Below are 21,112 nucleotides of genomic sequence, written 5' to 3'. Positions count from 1 at the left end.
TGCAGAGCTTATGGTTAGGTTGTGGATGGCTGCATGTACAAAAACTATGCTGCATGATTCTACATCCAATGAGCAATAGCTTTGCTAATACCAGTGCATTAACAAGTAAGCTATTTTTCTACTTGTGCCGTGCTAGTTGCAGGCAGTCTTTTAATTGTACAGCATAACTGAATGTCAAATACAAACAGGTATTTTCCCTTACTCAAAATCACAGACTTGAATATATTGGAATCTTCTCAATATATTTAAACTGAAATAGAAAAAAAATTAACTAAAAATAAGTTTAAAATGAATTCAGTGCATGTTCAAATTGTTGAATGTTACCCATTTTTAATGTTCAAAAACCAAATGTGGGTAACTTTTCAGCTTTTCGGCAAGTGTGTGTGAAATAATACTGAAACTAGAGATGTTTTGTGTTTCCCTCTATCAAAACAATATTATGTCTGTCTGTCTTCATTCATGTATTTCTTTCATCAGTAAAAAAATAAATATTTTTTTTTTAGCCGGGGACCGGGAGTTGACACGTAATGACCCAATGAAATGTGCAGATCTATTTTCATAATGTACATTGTAATGTGATGCCTAAATTCACTTGTAGCATTTAATGTTGTAGCTTTTTAATGATTTTATTTTTATTTAAAACCCTGTTATTTTTTAGTATTACACATGAAAGGTATAATCCTGAGGGCTTCAACTTTAAAGTCATTTTGTTTTGTTTTAGGTTTTTTTTTTCTTCTTCTTTTTTTCTCACTTACAACTATAGAAAGTGTTGAGCTGCTAATAAACTGCTATTCTTGAGCTGTGAAATCAGTCACTCTGTATGTACAAACTTTCAGTATTCATCCACCTCGGATGTCTTTCTCTTCTCCCTCCTTCATTCTTTCGCACATTTGTTCACTCATTCAACTCTCACCCCCAGTTCTCTTTCCCTTTTGCAGGTTACCGCTGTTTTAAGGCTGTACTCTTCCTCACGGGTCTGATGTTCGGTTCTGTGATCATCTTCCTGCTCTGTTACAAGGAGCGAATATTAGACACGCAGCTGAGCATTGAGGCCAGCGTGGGCATCGGGCTGGGCATCGGCACCCTGTGCGGCCTGGTGACCATGCTGGTGCGGAGCGTTGGGCTTTTTATGGTGGGGCTGCTCCTGGGCCTGCTGGTAGGCATCGGGACCCTGATAGGCATGGAGGAGCTGTCATCCAACCCCCCGCGGTCAGTGTGGGTGCCCCTGGGCGTGCTGCTGGGGCTGGGCATGCTGTTCGCCGTCCTCACCCTGCAGTGGCAGAGATGCTTCACCACACTCTCCACAGCCGTGTTCGGGGCTGCAGTGATCGTCGTGGCCACTGATTATTTCGTGGAGCTCTTTGGACTTGTGAGGTACATTTACGATCGGGTGAAAACGGGCCCCCGGGAGCCGGTGTGCTGGACTACGTGGGTGGTCCTGGGAGCCTGGCCTGCTCTCGCCTTGCTGGGTGTTTTGGTGCAGTGGAGAGTGACGGCAGAGGGCTACTCCCACACGAAGGGTGAGTCAGGGAGAGACAGAGTGTTGTTTGGAGTATGTGACACACTGTTCTTGTAGATTTACTCTACCGGAGAGGGAGAGAAGGTTTGTATGAATGTGTGTGCAGCACGGCAGATGGTTCCTGTCTGTCGGCGTGCTCTCAGGCCCGTGTGACTAATGATCACAGAAACAATCATGCAGAGCAGAGCATCAGGTCATGGAGAGGTTCTCTCTGTCTCTCCAAGGCAGTTTCCATTCCAAGTGTGTGTCCATTGAATGGTTTTTAATGTCAAATTTCTTAAAGAGTGAGTTTACATGAATGCTTTGGCATTATTTCACCCTCATGTCATTCCAAAACTGCATGATTTTCTTTCTTCCATGGAACATGAGGAGATGTTTGGCAGAACGTGCAGAGTGCTCTTTTGAAAGTGAATAGGCACAGATGCTGTCTAACTCCAAAAATAAAAGACCATAAAAGTAGTTTATACTAGGGCTGAATGATTAATCAAAATTAAATTGAAATATTGCTTAGTGTGATTATCAATAGCAAAGGCTACGATTTTATTAAATAAAAAACATATGCACAGCGAGTTTGATAGCAAAAAGCGGCACTGTTTTCATTTCCACATGTGCAGCTCATGATACGGTGTTTTCAGTGTCTCCAAGCAGTTCAAAAGCATTTATAAAGAGAAAAGGTGATGATACACAGGGCAGCAATGTTGCCATCAACGGGCAACCAGATGAGACACAGGGCCCACGACCAAACTAAATTATCCAGATAGAAATGTATTGCCCATTTTCAATGGGAAAGTGCCCAATCAACAATCGCTCGGCAAGATTGCCCAGCAACATTGCTCAAAAAGTTGCCCTGTTATCATAACCTAAAAGCTTTAAAGTCTTCAAAAAAATTGTTGACCTAAAAATCAAATGAACAATCAATGCACAGAACCAAGTCACAGCCTGCATTTTTTTCTTTGTCAGTAATCTGTTTTACTCAGATGTACAATGTCACAATATGGAAGAAAAGAGCTGTCTCTACTTACATTTATTTCATTGCGAATTTAAGAGCTCCCTGCAGTTTTCAGCCAAAATAAAAGCTTGATTTGGAAGAAATAAATATTAGAATTGTAATTTTACAGTTGTACTGGAAAATAAAAATGAATAATCATAATGGTATTTTTTCTTAAATACTCTATTTTTATTTTATAGTTAAATAGTATTATTACAATAGTAATATACTATTGTATCCTGGAGCTCTTCGCAATAAAAAGTTTTATCAGAAAAATTGCAATTAGTCCCCCCCCCCCCAAATCATGCAGCCCTATTCTATACAACTTTTGTGCTATATGTTGATAATTTTCGCTATGTTTCTCATGACAGAGCATGCTGTGTAAAGATTATCAGTGAATAAAGACGTAAATTTCAGTGACTAAGTTTATACGCTTAAGAAAATTCCAGGGTTTTTGCAGAAAGCAACTTTCTGAAACATCATGTAAACACAAACTCTTTTTTTTTACGCCAAGGGATTAAGAAAAAACGGTTTTACACCTGGGTTTGTGCCAGAGAATTTGACTGATCATGCAAACATGTGTAGGATTTTAAAGAGTGTGCATGATTGTAGAAAAGAATGGATGATTAAATTAAAGGAAAAATAGTACACCACTAACACAGTGCATGTAAACATACTCTGTCTGTGTTCATCGCATTAAGTTATTGAATGGATTGGGAATAATACATCACATGACACACCACATGTGTGCTGTATTACTACATTTATGGTACTTTTGTGGTGCTTCATTTGTTTGACAATTTTCATTCCCATTCACTTTAGTTGTATAGAAACCAGTAGTTTAGAAATAATTAGTTTGTAGAAATAGTTTTTAATTTTGAGTGAACTGTGCCAATTATATACAAAATGTATGTTACTGTTATGTAATGCACTCTTTCTCTCTTTTTCAGTGATGATCAGTCGTCAGCAGCGACGAGTTCAGCTCATGCGTATTCGTCAGAAGGAGGAGAGGAGGGAAAGCAGCAGGAAGAAAAAAAAGAAGCAGAAGCAGGACTCACAACACACACATGCCGCCAAAGCCCTGCACCCGGAGCCTGCCTACCGCAGGAAACCCAACCCTATACGACGCTTTGATGGTGATGTACTTTCTCCTGTGAGTCCACACACATACACCGTCCTATACATGCATACTTGCACAAATTATACACATATACTGGAGGGCAGTGTTCGAAATGAATGGGGCTTGGGGTCAAAAAATGTCATAATGCCCCCTTAATGAATTCCTTGGGGAATTTTTTTTTGTAGCTTGGTTAATTTTTCTAATTATCTGGATGGAGAATTTATTTAAGCCTTTGACGCATACAATCACACCAGTGTATTTAAAACTCTCAGTGCATCATGTGATCAACTGCTAAATTCAAATCTGCTTTTGTGCTTTGACTGGCGCTAAGCCAGAGAGAGACTTATCGTATATCACAACTGTTCAGTGTTTTCTTGTTTATTTTAGGTTTCGGACATTTACAGATATGTACTAGCAAAAACATTTATAGTTTATATTAATAGAATATAATATGTATTAATATAAATACACACTGATGTCTATTGAAGCAGAAAATCTATGGGAAATAATTGAACCCTTTCAAACATAATTTGACAATGTGTTTTATGTTACAAACACATTGGGGAGGCAACTATAACATTTATTTTATTCTTCTCCCAGTTACTTTCTTCACTTGCTTTCATGAATTGGGAGAAGTGAGAAGTGAATAAATGTATCTGTTGTAAATCTTCATAAACTAACATGAGGGCACTGGTCAATTAGCATGACCTTAAATGTGTGTAGACAAAATACATTTATTTACATGTATTTGAGAAAATCAGATAGTTCGCAATCTGGTTTACAAGTTTGTGAATATTTTAAATAAAAATTAAATAAAACTGATACATCAGTGTATGACTGGTGTATCGTTTTATTTTATTTTGTCCGATATTGTGGCCGCGGTGTCGCGTGACAAGCTCGACGCATCTTCATGGAAATAGTAATGTTATACATTTTGAAATAAGTCTTCCTTTAAAGGGTTCACCCAAGCATTAAAATGAAGTCATCAGTTACTCACCCTCACGTCGTTCCAATCCATAAGACTTTCTTTAACTTTGTAACACAAATGAAGATTGATTTGTGAAATGAGATTTCTGTCCCTCCATTAAAGGTCTGTTCACCCAAAGCTTCAAAATGTTAAGTAAAGTTGAGCTTCTGTTTATGTTCACTGTATAATGTAGTAATATTTTGAATCTATACCTATGATATATAGGCCTATTTATGTTTATTTTTTCTCTCTGGCAGAGCTACATCCAGAGTTTTCGGGACAGACAGGTGGATGGACGAGCTTATCCGGTGGGCGGGCTGATGGCTTCAGGTCACACAAGTGTGGATATGGACTATGACTGTGGCTCTACCGTCCCTCTCACTTCTGGGGTTGGACCACATGTTCGGGTCTGACCACACTCACTTGTTCACAAATAAACACATACACAAACACACACACAAATCTGGTGCTGACCTGACCCTTGGTCCCGCACGCACAGAGGCTTGGGTCTCCTCACCATTCAGAACCGAACAATTAAAGCACTTCTAACTATAATACTGGACTCATCCTTCTGAGACCATGGTTGTATTAAAGAGCTGCTTTCACACACATAATTACACTAATACACTTTCCCCGAACATGTGCCTGAGATGTGGCATTCTGTTCACCTAATATTGAAACCATTATGAGGTGTTCAAAAAAAAAAAAAATCTATCTGGGCTCCATTCTGTCAATTTATTTTCTAAAAACGTCAGTGTGGTGAATTTAGCGTGTTGCCCGTTCATCAGTGTTTCACGATATTGCGTTTCCGTTTGTTTGTGACAAATTCATCAGTTGGTGCTGAATCTTGTCTTTGTACAATAACGCTGACTCGCGTCGAAGTCAGCCGCCCTTCCTCTCATAGTAAAGTCTGTGGACTCCACCAGTCAGTGTCTGTACTGTGAGATCCCGCATTCCCGCCCAGGACTGTACCAAATACTGTTGAGCAGGGGTGCCTTCGAGACACCAGTAAGAAACTCTCTCAGGAGAATGCAACTCCTTAGCCTTGTTTCAGAAAGGCTGTAGGGCAAAGAGCCATATTACTGCTGATCAGAGCCACCTGGTCCACTCTGGGATGCAGAGCTGAACACCTGGTGATAAAACGAACGAGGACGAGTCAAGATGGTGGAAAAAAAGTGAAGACGTTACTCAGGGACGGCGTGAATGTCATGGAGTATTGGGAGAAGAACTGCAAAGGACAAGGACAGAGAATGATGATGCAAAAATGATGATGATGTCCCCTCTGAGGCAAGTGCAAAAGGGATGTCACCATGACTGTTCAGTTACTGCTGTGTATAAAACTAGTTTGCAGTGCCATACAAGTGAACATTTATGGTGTCCAGGAGGACAACATCCTTCTAAAAAGACCCCCGCAATCCCTTGGGGCAAACTGCATGACATAAACACCCCGATTTTCTTTTAACAATGCATTTTCATGTTCATCTTCATACAAATAATTGAAATGAGCAGTTTCTGCCATGGTGTCTCTCTCTCTCTCACTTAAATTCTGCAAAGCAGAAAAGTCTATGTTATGTACATATATTGCACATTTAGTATATCCATTTCAACATGGCCTCTCATATTTATTAGATATTGGTTTAATTCGAATTAATTGTTTTTCAAGGGATTTTGAGTCCCGACAGGTGAATGGATGGTGGTATTTATTAGTTTGGTTAATTTGTTTGTCATGTTTTCTTTATTACTTACTTTCTGATAACGGAGTGTAGTCTTAAAGACTAAAAGTCCTCATGCAATGAAACCTTTGACAATCTGACATCAACTTTTCTTTAACACTGTACAACAGCATGTGTTTGTATGGGCCTGGTTATTATAGTAAAGTTTGTGAATTCACTGTCTCTTGTGGTCGATGATTTATTTGTCTAGGTGCATTCTTATACTATGTATAGGTGAACAGACACACAAACAGAAAGATTACATAATACAATGTGTTGGTTTAGGTATCTTTTAGTTTATTTTTTTTAATGCTTGGTACCATCACAATTTTCTCCATTTTGCCGTCTTCCACCTCTCTTCATTTGCTGCACTCACACCACCTTTAATATTTCTCTCATTCTTTTTACTTTATTTGAAATTTAAAGATTAATCTACCTTACATCATTCAAAATTGACATACTGGAATTTTTATTAAAAATATAGATTTGAAAAGAAAGTGATCTCTCTCTCTTCTCCCACTCATGCAGATGTGCTCGTATCACTTTTAGGATGTAAAGAAAAAAAAAGTACAGAATATGAATAACTGTCCTAGTGGTTGTATTTTTGTCTTGATTTGATTATTTTTTTTATATTTTTTTAGTTTTTTAGTTGAGGCTCTTCGTCAGAGGTTTACATGATGTCCTGCTGGTGCTGTGTAGATTCACTCACCACCTATAGGGGGCAGTAGACTCATTTAAATTCAAAGACATCACTTCCTGTCAGCAAGCTTCTGTAATGAATGTTACTTTATTTAATGATTTACAATATCCAAGTACTTTAATCAAATATTTTGATGTTTTATTAGACTATTTTGAACACAAAACTATTTGACCGCACCTAAGGTGAAGCTGATTTTGCATAAGATGTTATGAGGAGAATGAACTGAAATGTGTGAATGTGTGCGCGCATGCATCACACCTCTCCGTCACGTGTCTCAATGGTCTTGATCAGGACCGTTTTCTTTGAGTGCATTTCAGATGCTCTCTGTTGCTCTGGACTCGTCTCTGTTGAAAATGATATTAATAAACACATATACACTACAATTCAAAAGTTTGGGGTTAGTAAGATGTTTTTGAAAAAGGTCTCATGCTCACCGATGCTTCATTTATTTGATCAAAAATACAGAAAAGAGGGAAATATTAAGTGTTATTCAAATTTAAAATAAGTTTTTATAAAATATATTTAAAACTAATTTATTCCTGTGATTGCAAGGCTGAATCAGCATCATTATTCCAGTTTTCAGTGTCACATGATTCTTCAGAAACCATTCTAATAAACTGATCTGCTGCTCAAGGAACGTTCCAGTATCACTTCACAATAAAGTCCTTTTAGTTAACATTAGTTGAGTACATTAACTATATATTTGATACAGTATTTATTAATCTTTGTTAACGTTAGTTAATAAAAATAGCCTACAAATGTTCATAGTTCATAATAGCTCAGGTCCATTCAATAATATTAACAGATACAGCATTAGGTTTAATAAAGCATTCGTAAATTATAAAATTAACATTGACTAAGATTAAAAAAATGCTTTAGAAGTAGTTTTCATTGTTATTCATGTTAACCAATGTAGTTTACTAATGTTAACAAATGGAAAGTTACCAGCATGTTGAAAACAGTTGTGCAATTAATATTTTTGTGGAAACTGTGATACTCTTTTTCAGGATTCTTTAATGAATATAAAGTTCATAAGAACAGCATTTATTTGAAAGCTTTCTTTAGTAATATAAAAGTATTTTTGATCTGAATAAAAGTATTATTTCTTTAAAAAATGTTCTAAATACATTAACATTAAATTAAATCATACTAACTGTATTTAACACTCACTTTCTGTTTAAATTGACTCGATAATTAAATAGTCTTCAAAGAAAATCATACACAAGGCATCACAAATTGCATTAAGTCAGGTACAACGCCACCCTGTGGCCTCTGAGGAAACACATACAAACATTTCTACTTAAAACAAGGTTTTCATCTTACCTCTAAAGCTTATAGTGGAATACGCCTGCATGGGCATCACAATCCTTTAACGTGGGAGAGGAAGGATGATGAAAAAACAAGTAAGGAAAAGCCATCAGAATAAACAGAAAGGATGGAGTATGTTAAAAACAACAAAAACACATCTGTTTGATTCCCTGTCCTTTGTACCTGCTCTCCTCTCCTTCCAGCAGCTTCCTATAGGTGGCGATCTCTACATCCAGGGCCATCTTAATGTTGAGCAGGTCCTGATATTCTCTCAGGTGACGTGCCATCTCATCCTTCATGTTAGAGATCTCCGCCTCCAGCCTGGCGATGGTGTCCTGGAAAGAGCCGGCCTCACGACCGTGGCGATCCTCCATATCTCTCATCTGCCTCAGGAGAGACTCGTTCTACAGAGTGAGAGAGAAAGAGATGAATGACGCATGAAGAAAGACAAAAGAACAGAGCAATCCACATCAGATAGAACAGACAAACGCACAGTGCCCTTGAGGGAATCGATCTCGCAGGTGTAGGACTGGATCTGGTGTCTGAACTCCATGCTCTCCAGCTTGGATTGTTTGAGAGCCTCGTTGTTCTTGCTCACTGCCTGGTTAAGGTCTGACACCTGATGGTGAAAAAAAACAAAGGTCAAAGATCAGCAGGTTCTTCCTTTCACTTCTCTCTTTCTTCTGTCTCACCTTTGACTTGTACCAGTCCTCGGCTTCTGCGATGTTCTTTGCAGCGATGCCCTCATACTGAGCACGGATGTCCCTCAGGGCAGCGGTCAGGTCTGGTTTGGACATGTCCATCTGGATCTGGACTTGGGTCTCTTGCATCTGGGCCTGCAACTCACGGATTTCCTACACACAGAGGGAAAAAAGGCTCGTGTGTATGTGATTGTGCTTGTTCTAATAAAGCAGCACGGCAGTGTTGATACTGGCAGGACTAAACTCAAACATCCACACACACCTGGCCCTGAAGCAGAGGCCTGTCATACTGTGTTTCAAAGTATCTTATAGGAACAGATGCTGCTCTAATAGAGCTCTGAGATTCACTCAGCTCAGCAGTGTTGGGGAAGCTACTTTACTATGAAGCTTTAAGCTAATTTAAAGCTATATGCTCAACAACGTAAAAACATGCATGACACAATAAGCGCATTGTATCATGATGATTTAAATTTTAGTAGGCCTACATTCATAGACACAGTAATTTAATGTAGGTCCTTTATCTGGTACAAAATAGGTACATTTATATGAAATACAAATAAAAAAAACTACAAAATAAATGTGCACTACCTTTCAAAAGTATTTTAAAGAAATAATTTTTATAATTAAACTGGTCGAGTGGCAGTAAAGACATTTATAATGTTACAAAATATTTATTTTTCCAAGAAATAACTTCAAATTCAGACAAAATATCACAAAAATAAGAAATGTTTCTTGAGCACCAAATCAGCATATTAGAACGATTTCTGAAGGATCATGTGACACTGAAGACTGGAGTGACGATGCTGAAAATTCAGCTTGGCCATCACAGTAATAAAGGACATTTTAAATATTAAAATAGTATTTTAAATTGTAATAATATTTCACAAAATTACTGATTTTACTGTATTTTTGATCAAATAAATCCATCCTTGGTGAGACAAAAAAAGACTTCTTTCAAAAACGTTAAGAAATCGTACTGACCCTAAAGTTTTGAACAGTAAAAATATAGTGACAAACAGCAGAATTTAACCAAATATTGCACTACAAAAAAAGTAAAAGGACTTAAATGGATCAGTGAATCATGTTTTGAAGAGATTCATATGCATGAACTGTCTGACACTTTTATTTAGAGCTACAAAAAAATAACAGATAAATATCAGTTTGTATGGGACAAATGACTGTCTTCTCACTTTCCAATACTACATATAAATCAGTGAATCATTTACTTTTTAAATGAGCACAATATAGATTAGTTTGTATGAGACAGAGGACACAGAATGCTATATTTTAGCTGACTTACCTGGAGGCTGTGTTTGTGTGGCGAACAACAACGTTTTATCCCTCAACACGTGTTGTAAAAAGGTTTGTTACTAAAAAAGCTACAATATTAGTTTGTGTGTGCACCACTAAGTCAAATTAGCACAGACAAAATAAATGAAAAGTCTTTAAATGTGCTGACCTCCTCGTGGATCTTCTTGAGGAAGGCGATCTCTTCCTGGAGAGTCTCTATGCGTCTTTCCAGATCCATGCGGGCCAAAGTGGCGGCATCCACGTCCTGAGAGTCAATGTGATACCAAAATAAATCTATGACACATTTTAATGTTCATTAATAAAACCAATTTAGGGGACTCACTGCTCTGAAAGCGGACAGAGTATTATCTGCCTCCTCCCTCAGTGCAATCTCCTCCTGAAGCCTGGCAAGAAGAAAAGGGGGAATGGGAGTTATGTATGTCATATTTATTACAACCAGCCTCTTTCCTTTCCTTTTATAGACCGAAGGTGCACAACAACTTCACACACATGCTCTTCGCGCTGGAAGGTGGAGTGGGGCCAACACTTTTAGGCTGACTGATTCCTGAATAGGAATTAAAGCTAGGCTATTGTAAACAACATGTTTGAGAGAACAATAGCTTCCTTTATAAAGGCAGTTTCTTTAAGCCTTTAATAACCTCTCAAGGTCTGATACAGCATTTTATTTAGCTCATAATTAAATGGTAGACCGGATGAAGTAGTTTAAATTATTTCTTAGCTTGGTCACTGCAGAGAGAGGCTATTTGAAACTCTTTTCAGCATTAAATAAAGAACACATCAGAACAATCCAGTGACATGGTCTCTCGGCCTGATTTATCAAACCCATTATATAAATATTCTGCTTGTATTTTGAGAAGACTGTTATATTAACCCCTCCAACAGTTACATATACTTATTCTGGAAAAAAAAGGGTCATTTTAGGGGAGAAAAGTCCCTTCTCCCATTCTCAGCTTATAGAGATATTTCATGAGATAAAGTGCATGCTTTAATATAGCATAAGCTTTACAACCTCAATAATACATTGGTTTAAATATAAACTGACATTCTCAATTGATAAAACCATTTTCATTTCAGCTGGTTATTTTTCTTTCCTCCAGTTGTTAAATAGTTCACAAGATCTTCTTTTTGCTGTGATTTAGTCTTCATGTTGTGTTATGGGTGAACATGATGTTTGTATTCCTCTCAGATTATGTTACCTTCAACCTGATCTCATGAGAAAACATAACAAGGTATCAATTTCGTATGAACTTGATTTGTACAGGTACAATTTTTTTTTTAACTCAGAAAGAAGGTCCACCCCTAAACATAACATCATCAATTGCTATGAGAGTGTGCTGTTGTCTTATGAGTGTTTATAAGATGTTTGTGATGGGGAGAGATCATGTTCATTTCTCTGTTGGCTCTGAAAGACTCTAGATTGTGTGGATTGAAGTGTGGTGGCTTCACTACCACAAAGAACACATGCATAACATTTGCATATAGTTTTTTTTTTTACAAAATAGCAAATTTTTCAACTGTATCCTTTCAAACAGAAACTATAATTTTTATTCCATTTTTAAATGCTTAAACCAGCCCAAGCTGGTTTACTGGTCTTAGAAGGTTTAAGATGGTCTTCAGCTGGTCTAGTTGGACTCTTAAAAATTATGGTTACTGTATTGTCATCTGTGGCTCCATAAAGAATCTTAAAGGGTTAGTTCACCCAAAAAATTAAAATTCATTAATTAATTGCTCACCCTCATGTCATTCCAACCCCGTAAGACTTTCGTTCATCTTCGAAACACAAATGAAGATCTTTTTAATGAAATCTGAGAGCTTTCTGACCCTCCATTGACACCCTACGCAACCACCACTTTCAAGCCCCAGAAATGTAGTAAAGACATGATCCATGTGACTCCAGTGGTTTAAACTTAATTTAATAAAGCAAAGTGAGTGCTTTATTTGCAAAAAAACATAATTTACCACTTTATTTACAAAATATTAATCTCCAACGCGTGTTCACAGGAGCAGTTGAGAGCAGTCAACTGGTTTCTCACAGCCTGACTAGCTGAAATGTCCCATCTAAAACCAGCCTGAAGACTGGGAGACTGTTAAACCAACTTAGGCTGGTTTAAGATGTTTGTTTGTTTTCCAGTGGAGGATTCATGCATCTTACCTGTTTTTTAGTTTTTGCAGGTCATCTGCCAAGTTGTCCCGCTCCACCTCCACACGTGATCTGTGATTGGTCACCACTTCGATCTCTCTCCTCAGCTCCCTCATCTCATCCTCGTACAGGTCGGCGATGCGCGTGGGCTCCCTCCCCCTCAAACGCTCCACCTCAACCACCAGCCCCTGATTCTGATGCTCCAGCATGCGAACCTTCTCGATGTAGCTGGCAAATCGGTCGTTCAGGTGCTGAAGCTCAGCCTTCTCATTAGTGCGTGTGTGGAGAAACTCCTGGTTGAGCGCGTCTGCCAGGCTGAAGTCCAGCGTCTCACCCATCCCACCATAGGAACGGGTATAGCCCGCAGATAAGTTGGGCATACTGTAGGAGGAGGCTCGATAATTGGAGAATCCAGGAGAAGAAGTGGAGGTCTTGGAGAGCTCGTAGACTCTGGAGCTGACCCTAGAGTTGCCGGACCCCCCGGTGGAGGCTCGGCCAAACGTAGAACGGGACATTGGTGGCGTCAGGTAGCCGGGACCGCCAAACATGCGACGGTATGAAGAGGCTGAGGAGGAGGCATAAGAGTGGCTCATGTTGGAGCACAAGAAGGACAGACCAGATGAATACAAACAGCCTCCGGAGAGGACAGAGACAGAATGAGCGCATGACATGATCATCTGTGGCTATTTGTAGGCTTCTGCCCCCTCCCTCCCTCCCCAACTACCCCAAACTCCTTCAGCCCCACTCTCACTCTCCCATCCTACCCCTTAATTATCTCTATACCTCTTTCACGTACTGTCCAGCTGTCCCAACTCTTGGAACAAGAATATTGAGTATGAAGTGAGAGAGAGAACCAACTGTGCCCCTCATCACAGTTGTGGTCCAAACCTGCAATCTTGGGAAATGATTAAATGACAAGCACATGTTTTTCACCTTTTTCTATTTCTTTTTTTCTAATTAAAGGGATAGATCAACCAAAATGAAAATGGTTTCATCATTTACTCACTTACTAATCTTATGTGAAATACAAAACAAGATATTTTGAGAAATTTCTTGGTGTTTGCTGTTGTTGTTTTGGACCCCATTAACTTTCATTGAATGGGCCAGGGTTATTATAGGTAACTTAAAATAAAAATAAAACCATAAAAAATTCCATTACTTGAAATAAAATAAACTTTAACAAAAAAACACAAAAATAATTTATTTAATTTCAGTTAGTTGCGCTGAAATGAGCATTATTTCAGCATTTTGCATGCTGAAATGAGCATTACTCATTTTCGATTTTAAAAAACTTTTTAAAAACTATTAAAATAAAAATAAAAAACTAATAAAAAATGACAAAACACATAACAAAAATACCAACACTTGAACTAAAAATAAAATGAAAATGGAAAATATTTTTAATAAAAAAAATTCTAAATATTAATAAAAACTATAATAGCATATCAATAATAATAAAATAACACTTATTTTCTTTTCCGGAAAGTAATACAGGTTTGGAATGACATGAGGGTGTAATGAGAACAGTTTTTTTTTTTCCTTTTCCGAGAGAACTGTTCCTTTAAGCTCAAAAGCAAAGGGCGACTTTAAGAATAAAAATCATTCCTCAAATGTGTACCATTTATTGATTGGAAAAAATTAAAGAGCATTTACATTGGGATTCCATAAATTGCCACAATGATGTCACTGCATTGCTCTGCCCTTTGCAAATGCCCTGATAACAGCTTGAGAAAATGTCACATGTACAAAGCTGGTAAACAGATGAGCACAGATCGAGCAGAAGGTTTATCTAAGCTGCCTTAAAAAGGAAAGGCATGAACTGGAGAGCAGGGGATGTACGACTGTGCGCCTTCTCTGGAAACGGCAGAAGAGATGATCCTGTCCTCCAGCATTGGTAAATGCATTGTGTCATTATTGGATAATGTCATTTGCCATGTCACTACTGTGTACCTTCTCTGGAAATGGCAGAATGGATGATCCTTTCCTCCTGCATTGGTAAATGCATTTTGCCATTATTGGATAATGTCATTTGCCATGTCACTACTGAAGGAGAACAGTTTTAAGATGTTTCAACACAACACACCCTTGTTACCGAGTTCATTTGATTTAGAGACCATGGCGGGTGAATTTGTTTAAAGTGGCCAATAATACTAAACCAAGGGTATTTTGTCTTTATCAATGCCATGTAGGCCTACTCCTTAGAGGATGAGTGGGAGCACAGGGATTCCCTGCTACATGTAGCCTATAAAATTGAGTGTTGCATTTAATGTCTTTCTCATATTCGCATCTAGTATCATATTAATGCATTTAAATTATTCATAGCCTACATTGCAAAGCCATTAAAATAATCATTAGTACATTTTAATTTTACTTAACTTTACATTAACGTCTACGGAGCCCCTGAGGGGACCTTTGCAAAAAAATAAAAAAATAATACGGACTATTGCGTGCGCACGAGAAACTTTTCGCTTGCGCACGAGAAAGTTTCGTGTGCTCACGAGAAAGTTTAGCGTGCGCACGCGTTACAATTTCCGGTTTGGTTATAGTGTCATTACTACAAATGTGGGAAAAGGGATGAGATGAGAGTGTGCTTGGAGCATGCCTCCAGAGATTTGTCTTATTATAGGGAGTTTGCATTTGAGATTGTTTGTGGACTGTGCTTTACTGTAAGAAAAAAAGCATGAATATCACATAAATGAATATCAGGTCCAACATCATGGATTACATAATCAGAGAGTAGCCTATTTCTTTTCGTTTTGAATTGTTTCGTTTGAAGACATTTCAAGCTATCTTCCGTTCAGATGTATTTCTCATGTATGTGAGACATACACCGAGTTTCGGTTAATTTATGATGAGATGCGCTCCATTTCACGTGCAATGCAAGTGACCGCGGCGCGCCTCCATGATTATATTGTCTGCTATATATTTGCTTCTCATTTATTAAATACAGGCAATTGGTTGATGAAAAATTTATTAAAATTGAGATACAATGTATACAAAACGAAATTCACTTTAAAGAAAGGCTTTCTACAAAACAAAACTTAATGAAGTGGTCAAAATCATGTCTGACCCACTTTTTTTCTTACAGTAAAGCACAGTCCACAAACAATCTCAAGTGCAAACTCCCTATAATAAGACAAATCTCTGGAGGCATGCTCCAAGCACACTCTTATCTCATCCCTTTTCCCACATTTGTCGTAATGACACTATAACCAAACCGGAAACTGTAACGCGTGCGCACGCGAAAAAATTTCTCGTGCACATGCGAAAGTCCGTATTATTATTTTATTTTTTGCAAAGGTCCCCTCAGGGGCTCCGTAAACGTCTGCTTAGATAAATAATTGGAAGACCCCCTAAGAGTTGTGGACCCCCTATTAAAGACCCCTGTTTTAGACCTGCATCAAGCAGTATTAATAATGAAATAACCTAAGATATGCATGTAATGACAGACCTATTTCTGAAGATGATCTGAATTGCGAAAAGTGGAGATCAACGCCTTTTTCCCTATACAATCTCATATATTTTAAAGTGTGCAATTTCAGATCTTTTGGGCTGAGGGATCAAATAAGGCATATAAATTGTTACAAGCCTCTGATGGCTTTCCATGGTTTTTGTCAAACCTATTTATAGAGAGTGTAAGAGGACTGGAATTCCATCATTACAAAAAGCTTCTCTGGAAGCCTTCAACTAGCAGGAGAGAGAGACCACAGGTGACAGAGAATATAAACAAATCTTCTTTTCCTCTACTCCCACTCTCCTCCTGTTTATCCACCTCTCCTCTCACCCTGTTCTATCTCTTTCGGCTCTATATAAGGTGCACAAGTATAATGAAGTAAAACGATGAAGATATGTGTTATATTTAAAGTTGCATTCAGCAATGTTTTTTTCATTGAAAAAGTTTGAGACACACACACACACACACACACACACACACACACACACAAAATAAAAAAAATTAAAAAATTGTGAATAGAGCATAAATTCCACCTGAAACATTTGGAAATATTGGGTAATGTTACATTCACGACACAAGGTGTCAGTGTATGTCCAAAAAGACTGCCATATTGACAGTGCAAAAAATGTAAGCCAATTAATCATCCTGACAATAATTTGGTCTATTGTTTACATTTTCTCTATTTAATGTGTAATTCTGAATATAATAAAACAATAAATGCAAAACAAATACAAATAAATAGGTAAATATATAAAAAATATATATAATTACTGTCCAGAACAGATCAAATTGTGACAAACTCGGAGAAGAGTCTTTAAATCCTTGCTTGGCAACAGGAAAAGCTGTTTTCTATAAAACTGCTTTAATTAGAGAGTGTGACCTTTCACTATCAGATGTTGCCATGGTATTATTCACATAGAAGCTGTGACATTTAGTTTTTTTTTTTTTTGTGACTGAATAAAAATATGCTGTGGTCGAAAACATCACACCCTAAAATTTCAGGGATGTTGCTGCCAAATATCACTCAGATAAACTTGCAATTCCTGGATGAGATCAAATATTTTATTTGTTTCTTAGAACAGGATAGGACAAACACACACACACAACTGAAAATGCATAGAAGGTTTCAAATAAATGTTACAGGATAATTCCAAACAACATAACGATTTGTACAACTGTGAATTCCAGATAGACTGTGAAAAATGCTATATGTTATTATAAAGTTTTGTGAATCATACCAGCTTAACTTCGTGCTTCAGGGCTGTGTGTGCTCTTGTGATGGGAAGCGGGGAAGATCATGTTTCTAAATATTGTATTGCAACCAGGCAACAGTACAAAAACATAGACATACAAATGCAAGTGTATTTTTATTTTTGATGTATCTCTGGGCATTAAAATTATTTTAATGTTGATATGTATTTCTGTTTTTTGAGTGAACACGTTTCCTTGCTTGCCATGATTCCCCCAGTTTCCTTACTTTCCCATGACTGAATTATATATTATATTATATTATATTATATTATATTATATTATATTATATTATATTATATTATATTATATTATATTATACTGACCAGGACAATAAGCTGTTTTAAGTTCTTCTTCTTCAAAGACCATAACTTGGCAGGATGATCCTGAAAAAAGTGCACAGACACATATCCGTCTGACACTAGGTGGCGCTATAATAAGGCCATGTACATTTTAGATCTTAACTCTGAAACCGTAAGGGCCAGAAACCAAATTCCTCTGAATCATTAAGTCAAACACTGCAAAATATAAGCCATTTTGAATTTCCTGAAAAATCTATGTTTTCTAACTAGCTAACTAACTAGATATGTTGCATGGAATTTGGCATGGATCATCTCAATGAAGCCAATTAAATTTTGAGGCATTGCCTGACTAATGTCTGAAGAATGTCGGCTGAATGCAAAGGCCAAACTTAACAGAACTTGATACAGATAGACAAAAAGACATTCTGAAGATTCACGACAAGTCAAATTCTGCCCATATCTCCTAAATCCTATATAATGCAAAAACTGTTATGCTGAAGAAAGCATTTGCCCCAAAGAAGAGGCATTCAAACATTTTCCCACTGTAAACACAATCACTGAAGTATATCATTGCAAGATAAAAAGGTTTTGACCCATGTGACCTTTTATTCAAATAAATAAGCTATTCAGTTTTACATAGGCCTATACCAGTGAAATTCAAACAAAATAAGAACAAACAAACTCGCAAGCAATAGCCAAAAACACATTTAAAAGAACAAAGATGAAATAAACACAGTTTTAAGATTTTCAGGAAGGCAGAAATGTAATAATCAAATGTAAAATAACACTGCATAGTCTTCACCCTATAAATTAAATACAGATTAATCCTTGTTAAAGCTGGAAGTTTTTCAGTCAAAAGCAAGGAGTTATTTTCTCTTTGTCTTTTTAGTTGTTTGATTAACATTTTGCTGTCACTTTAAGACCTAATGCACGGATCAAATTGACCAAATCTTTGTGATATCACAAAATTTGTGATAATTACCCCAGGGCGTTATTTACCTTTATAAAGGCGGATTTTTTTTAACTTCTTAAATGTATCCATCGTCTTTAATAGCAACGTTCAATGTAAAAAAAAAAAAAAGTTAGCAGCTAAACAGTGAATATCTGCTCAATCATCCGATCTGTAGCCTAACGTTAGCTCCGATCTGATCGTTTATAATCTCATGCAGTTCAGCGATTATTTAAATTATTTATTTTCTGTGCAATATCAATGTGTGAATTATAATAAAAGTTCAGAAATTAACTTACCTGCAACTGTATGCACCGTTGCCTCGTACTAAGGCCATCCGCCTTTTCTTCAATCCACCTCTCCACTCAATTAAATATAGGCCTACAGATCTGTCATCAAGTCCGTATACGAAATCATTAATATTTCAGTTTTTATGTGTGATGTTGGAACAATGCTCCAACTATCGGTTTCTTCTTTGTTCACTCGACAAGGACGACCATTCTCCATCCGTTGGTTGGTGACGTCTCTGGATGCACGTAATAGATGGCGGTCTTTTGATTACGTTTGAATTTTGGCGCGCCTAATAAAGATGACGTAACGTATTGGAGTGGGACGCATGCTAAATGCATGGCCTGAAATGCAGACAGAAAGTGTTTCCACATGCCATTGGGACAGCACAGATGATATTATATTATGACTTAGCTGCATCAGTGCAGTCAAATGCATTTAAATTACATTTGGGGTCCCTAGATTATTCTGTATGCATCTACATATGTAGTGCATGTTTTAATGTGTATGTATGATTGTATTTTCTTACTTATAGAATGATGATATTGATATATGGTTATTGATGATATGAAAAAAAGAATAAGTTTGCAAATAGAATTTGTATTTGTTTTGTTTTTATGAGCCAGTTACGTAAAATAATAATAATAATAATAAATAAAAAAATTATTTATAACAAATTGTGATAATTCTAAAATGGGATAGAAATTGAAATGAAATGTGGATTGTGAAGACTTGTTAAGTTCAAGCTTTTCAAATAAGGAAAACAAGGAATTAATTAATAAGGAAACCATAAGCATGTAAAATGTATGTATGTTTTTTAAATAAATTGGCATATATAAATTAAACATATTGGTGACATATATGGTCATAACATACAAAATTATATAAACAATAATCATATACATCATATTAATATATGCCAATATACTAATTTAATATGGACAATTTATATATGTTATAAACCTATATCAACATATATCTAGAGATATGTATATATGTGATAGCAATATATTGTCTTATATTTAGCATATATGACGGTGTCACTTGCGATATAGGGACATATATGTCATATATTACATTTCCGTATGGGTTACCTGGTTTTATTTCTATTCAGTAACACAGTTGTTAGTGGAGTGTTTTGCAAACTGCCCATGTGTGCGTGGGATCGACCACGCTGATAATAAATAACCACTGTGGAATATCAAACACGTGAGTCTAGTCTTACACTTGGCTACGACCATTCAGGCAAGCTATCCGGCCCCTCTGGTTAAAGCGTTACACACTGCTCAATTACCCACAAGCCCCTCTGTTTCTTCTACAGTTGAGAAAGCCACCAGTGACTCTTGGATTAACACACAGGATTGCGGTTGCAGCCTATAGGATTGGCCAGATCATTTTAAATTTACTTAAGCGCGAAGAAAAAAAGACCCTCATTAGCCCATTAGAAACATATAAAAATGATGATGATTGGATAGATGTAAAATTTGGGTCAATCTGTCCAATCAGCTGCTGGTCAAATCAAGACAATCATTTTAATTTACATCACTGATGTCCGAAAGAAAGTCCAATCGTGGAGCACAAAAACAGAAAATACAAAGGTTAAAAGAACAACGTGACCAACATATCAGGGTGGGAATTATACCGCGGCCACGCGGCCATGGCTGCCGTTGCCCTACACTTTGGCCTTCATGCCCCGTGAAAAAAAAATCATCGTACGGCCACAGTGGCCTGTGTGCCCTGGCCCTGTCAAAGTTCCACCCAAGTAGTCTCTGAACTTGAATTAGTTTGTGGATTCGCGCAGGTGCAGTGTCATAATCACATCGATGATCTCACACATCAAAACAGCAGTGCAGAAGCATGTAACGTCAGCACCAACAGAAGAACGACACTCTGTTGTCGACACTGGTGCATAGATATATACACTAGATTTCGCCTTGGCTACGGCATTTGTTCATGAACTGCCGTGGCCAAGGCGAAATCTATATGTCTATCTATGCACCAGTCTGCGTACACGTCACACAGCAGGAAGCGCGGGCGCCCTCAGATCACTTGGACGTCGCTGTGTTACATGAGGTAAAAACGATATAAATACTGTTCGTTTTCACACACAAACCGCTCGTTTCGTGTCTTAGGCCATCAATGTGTACTTACGATCGGGAATTGTTTAATTTGGACGATTGGGAATTGTTTTAATCTGGACTCTGTGCTTGTGTTTTGAGACAGTGACCATAGACCTGCATTATATGACTGACAGACAAGAACGGTTTGACCTAAAAATATCAAAATCTATTTGCTAGTAATTTAGATAAGTGCCCTTTTCAGAAAAGGGCCCTATGCAAGGTTCCAGAGGTAACGGCGTCGGCGCACTGAAGCGTTTTTCTTTAATAGTTCAAAGTTACTATAAG

The 21,112-nt window shown here is 37.4% G+C and overlaps 2 protein-coding genes across 4 annotated transcripts in view; one reads left to right on the top strand and one right to left on the bottom strand.

Moving 5' to 3' along the window:
- tmem198ab (transmembrane protein 198ab) overlaps window positions 1–6,489 on the top strand; it is a 36,265-nt gene extending 29,776 nt beyond the window's left edge. For all 3 annotated transcript variants that reach the window (XM_084128331.1, XM_084128330.1, XM_084128332.1), the window contains exons 4-6: window positions 939–1,520; window positions 3,458–3,660; window positions 4,852–6,489. In XM_084128331.1, the coding sequence (XP_083984457.1) occupies window positions 939–1,520; window positions 3,458–3,660; window positions 4,852–5,007 (941 nt within the window). In that variant the 3' untranslated portion in view covers window positions 5,008–6,489. The remainder of the gene's footprint in view (window positions 1–938; window positions 1,521–3,457; window positions 3,661–4,851) is intronic.
- Window positions 6,490–6,584: 95 nt separating this feature from the next.
- desmb (desmin b) lies at window positions 6,585–13,177 on the bottom strand. The gene is made up of 9 exons (XM_084128329.1): window positions 12,479–13,177; window positions 10,649–10,709; window positions 10,475–10,570; window positions 9,007–9,168; window positions 8,808–8,933; window positions 8,498–8,718; window positions 8,330–8,373; window positions 7,265–7,350; window positions 6,585–7,018 (listed from the first exon to the last, which is right to left on the bottom strand). The coding sequence occupies exons 1-9, from the start codon at window positions 13,141–13,143 to the stop codon at window positions 6,977–6,979; spliced, it is 1,503 nt and encodes a 500-aa protein (XP_083984455.1). The 5' UTR covers window positions 13,144–13,177; the 3' UTR covers window positions 6,585–6,976.
- Window positions 13,178–21,112: the final 7,935 nt, after the last annotated feature.

This window comes from Abramis brama (assembly GCF_963993115.1).
Source record: "Abramis brama genome assembly, chromosome: 11".
NCBI classification, from domain to species: Eukaryota; Metazoa; Chordata; class Actinopteri; order Cypriniformes; family Leuciscidae; genus Abramis; species Abramis brama.
This window is presented reverse-complemented; position numbering and strand designations above follow the sequence as displayed.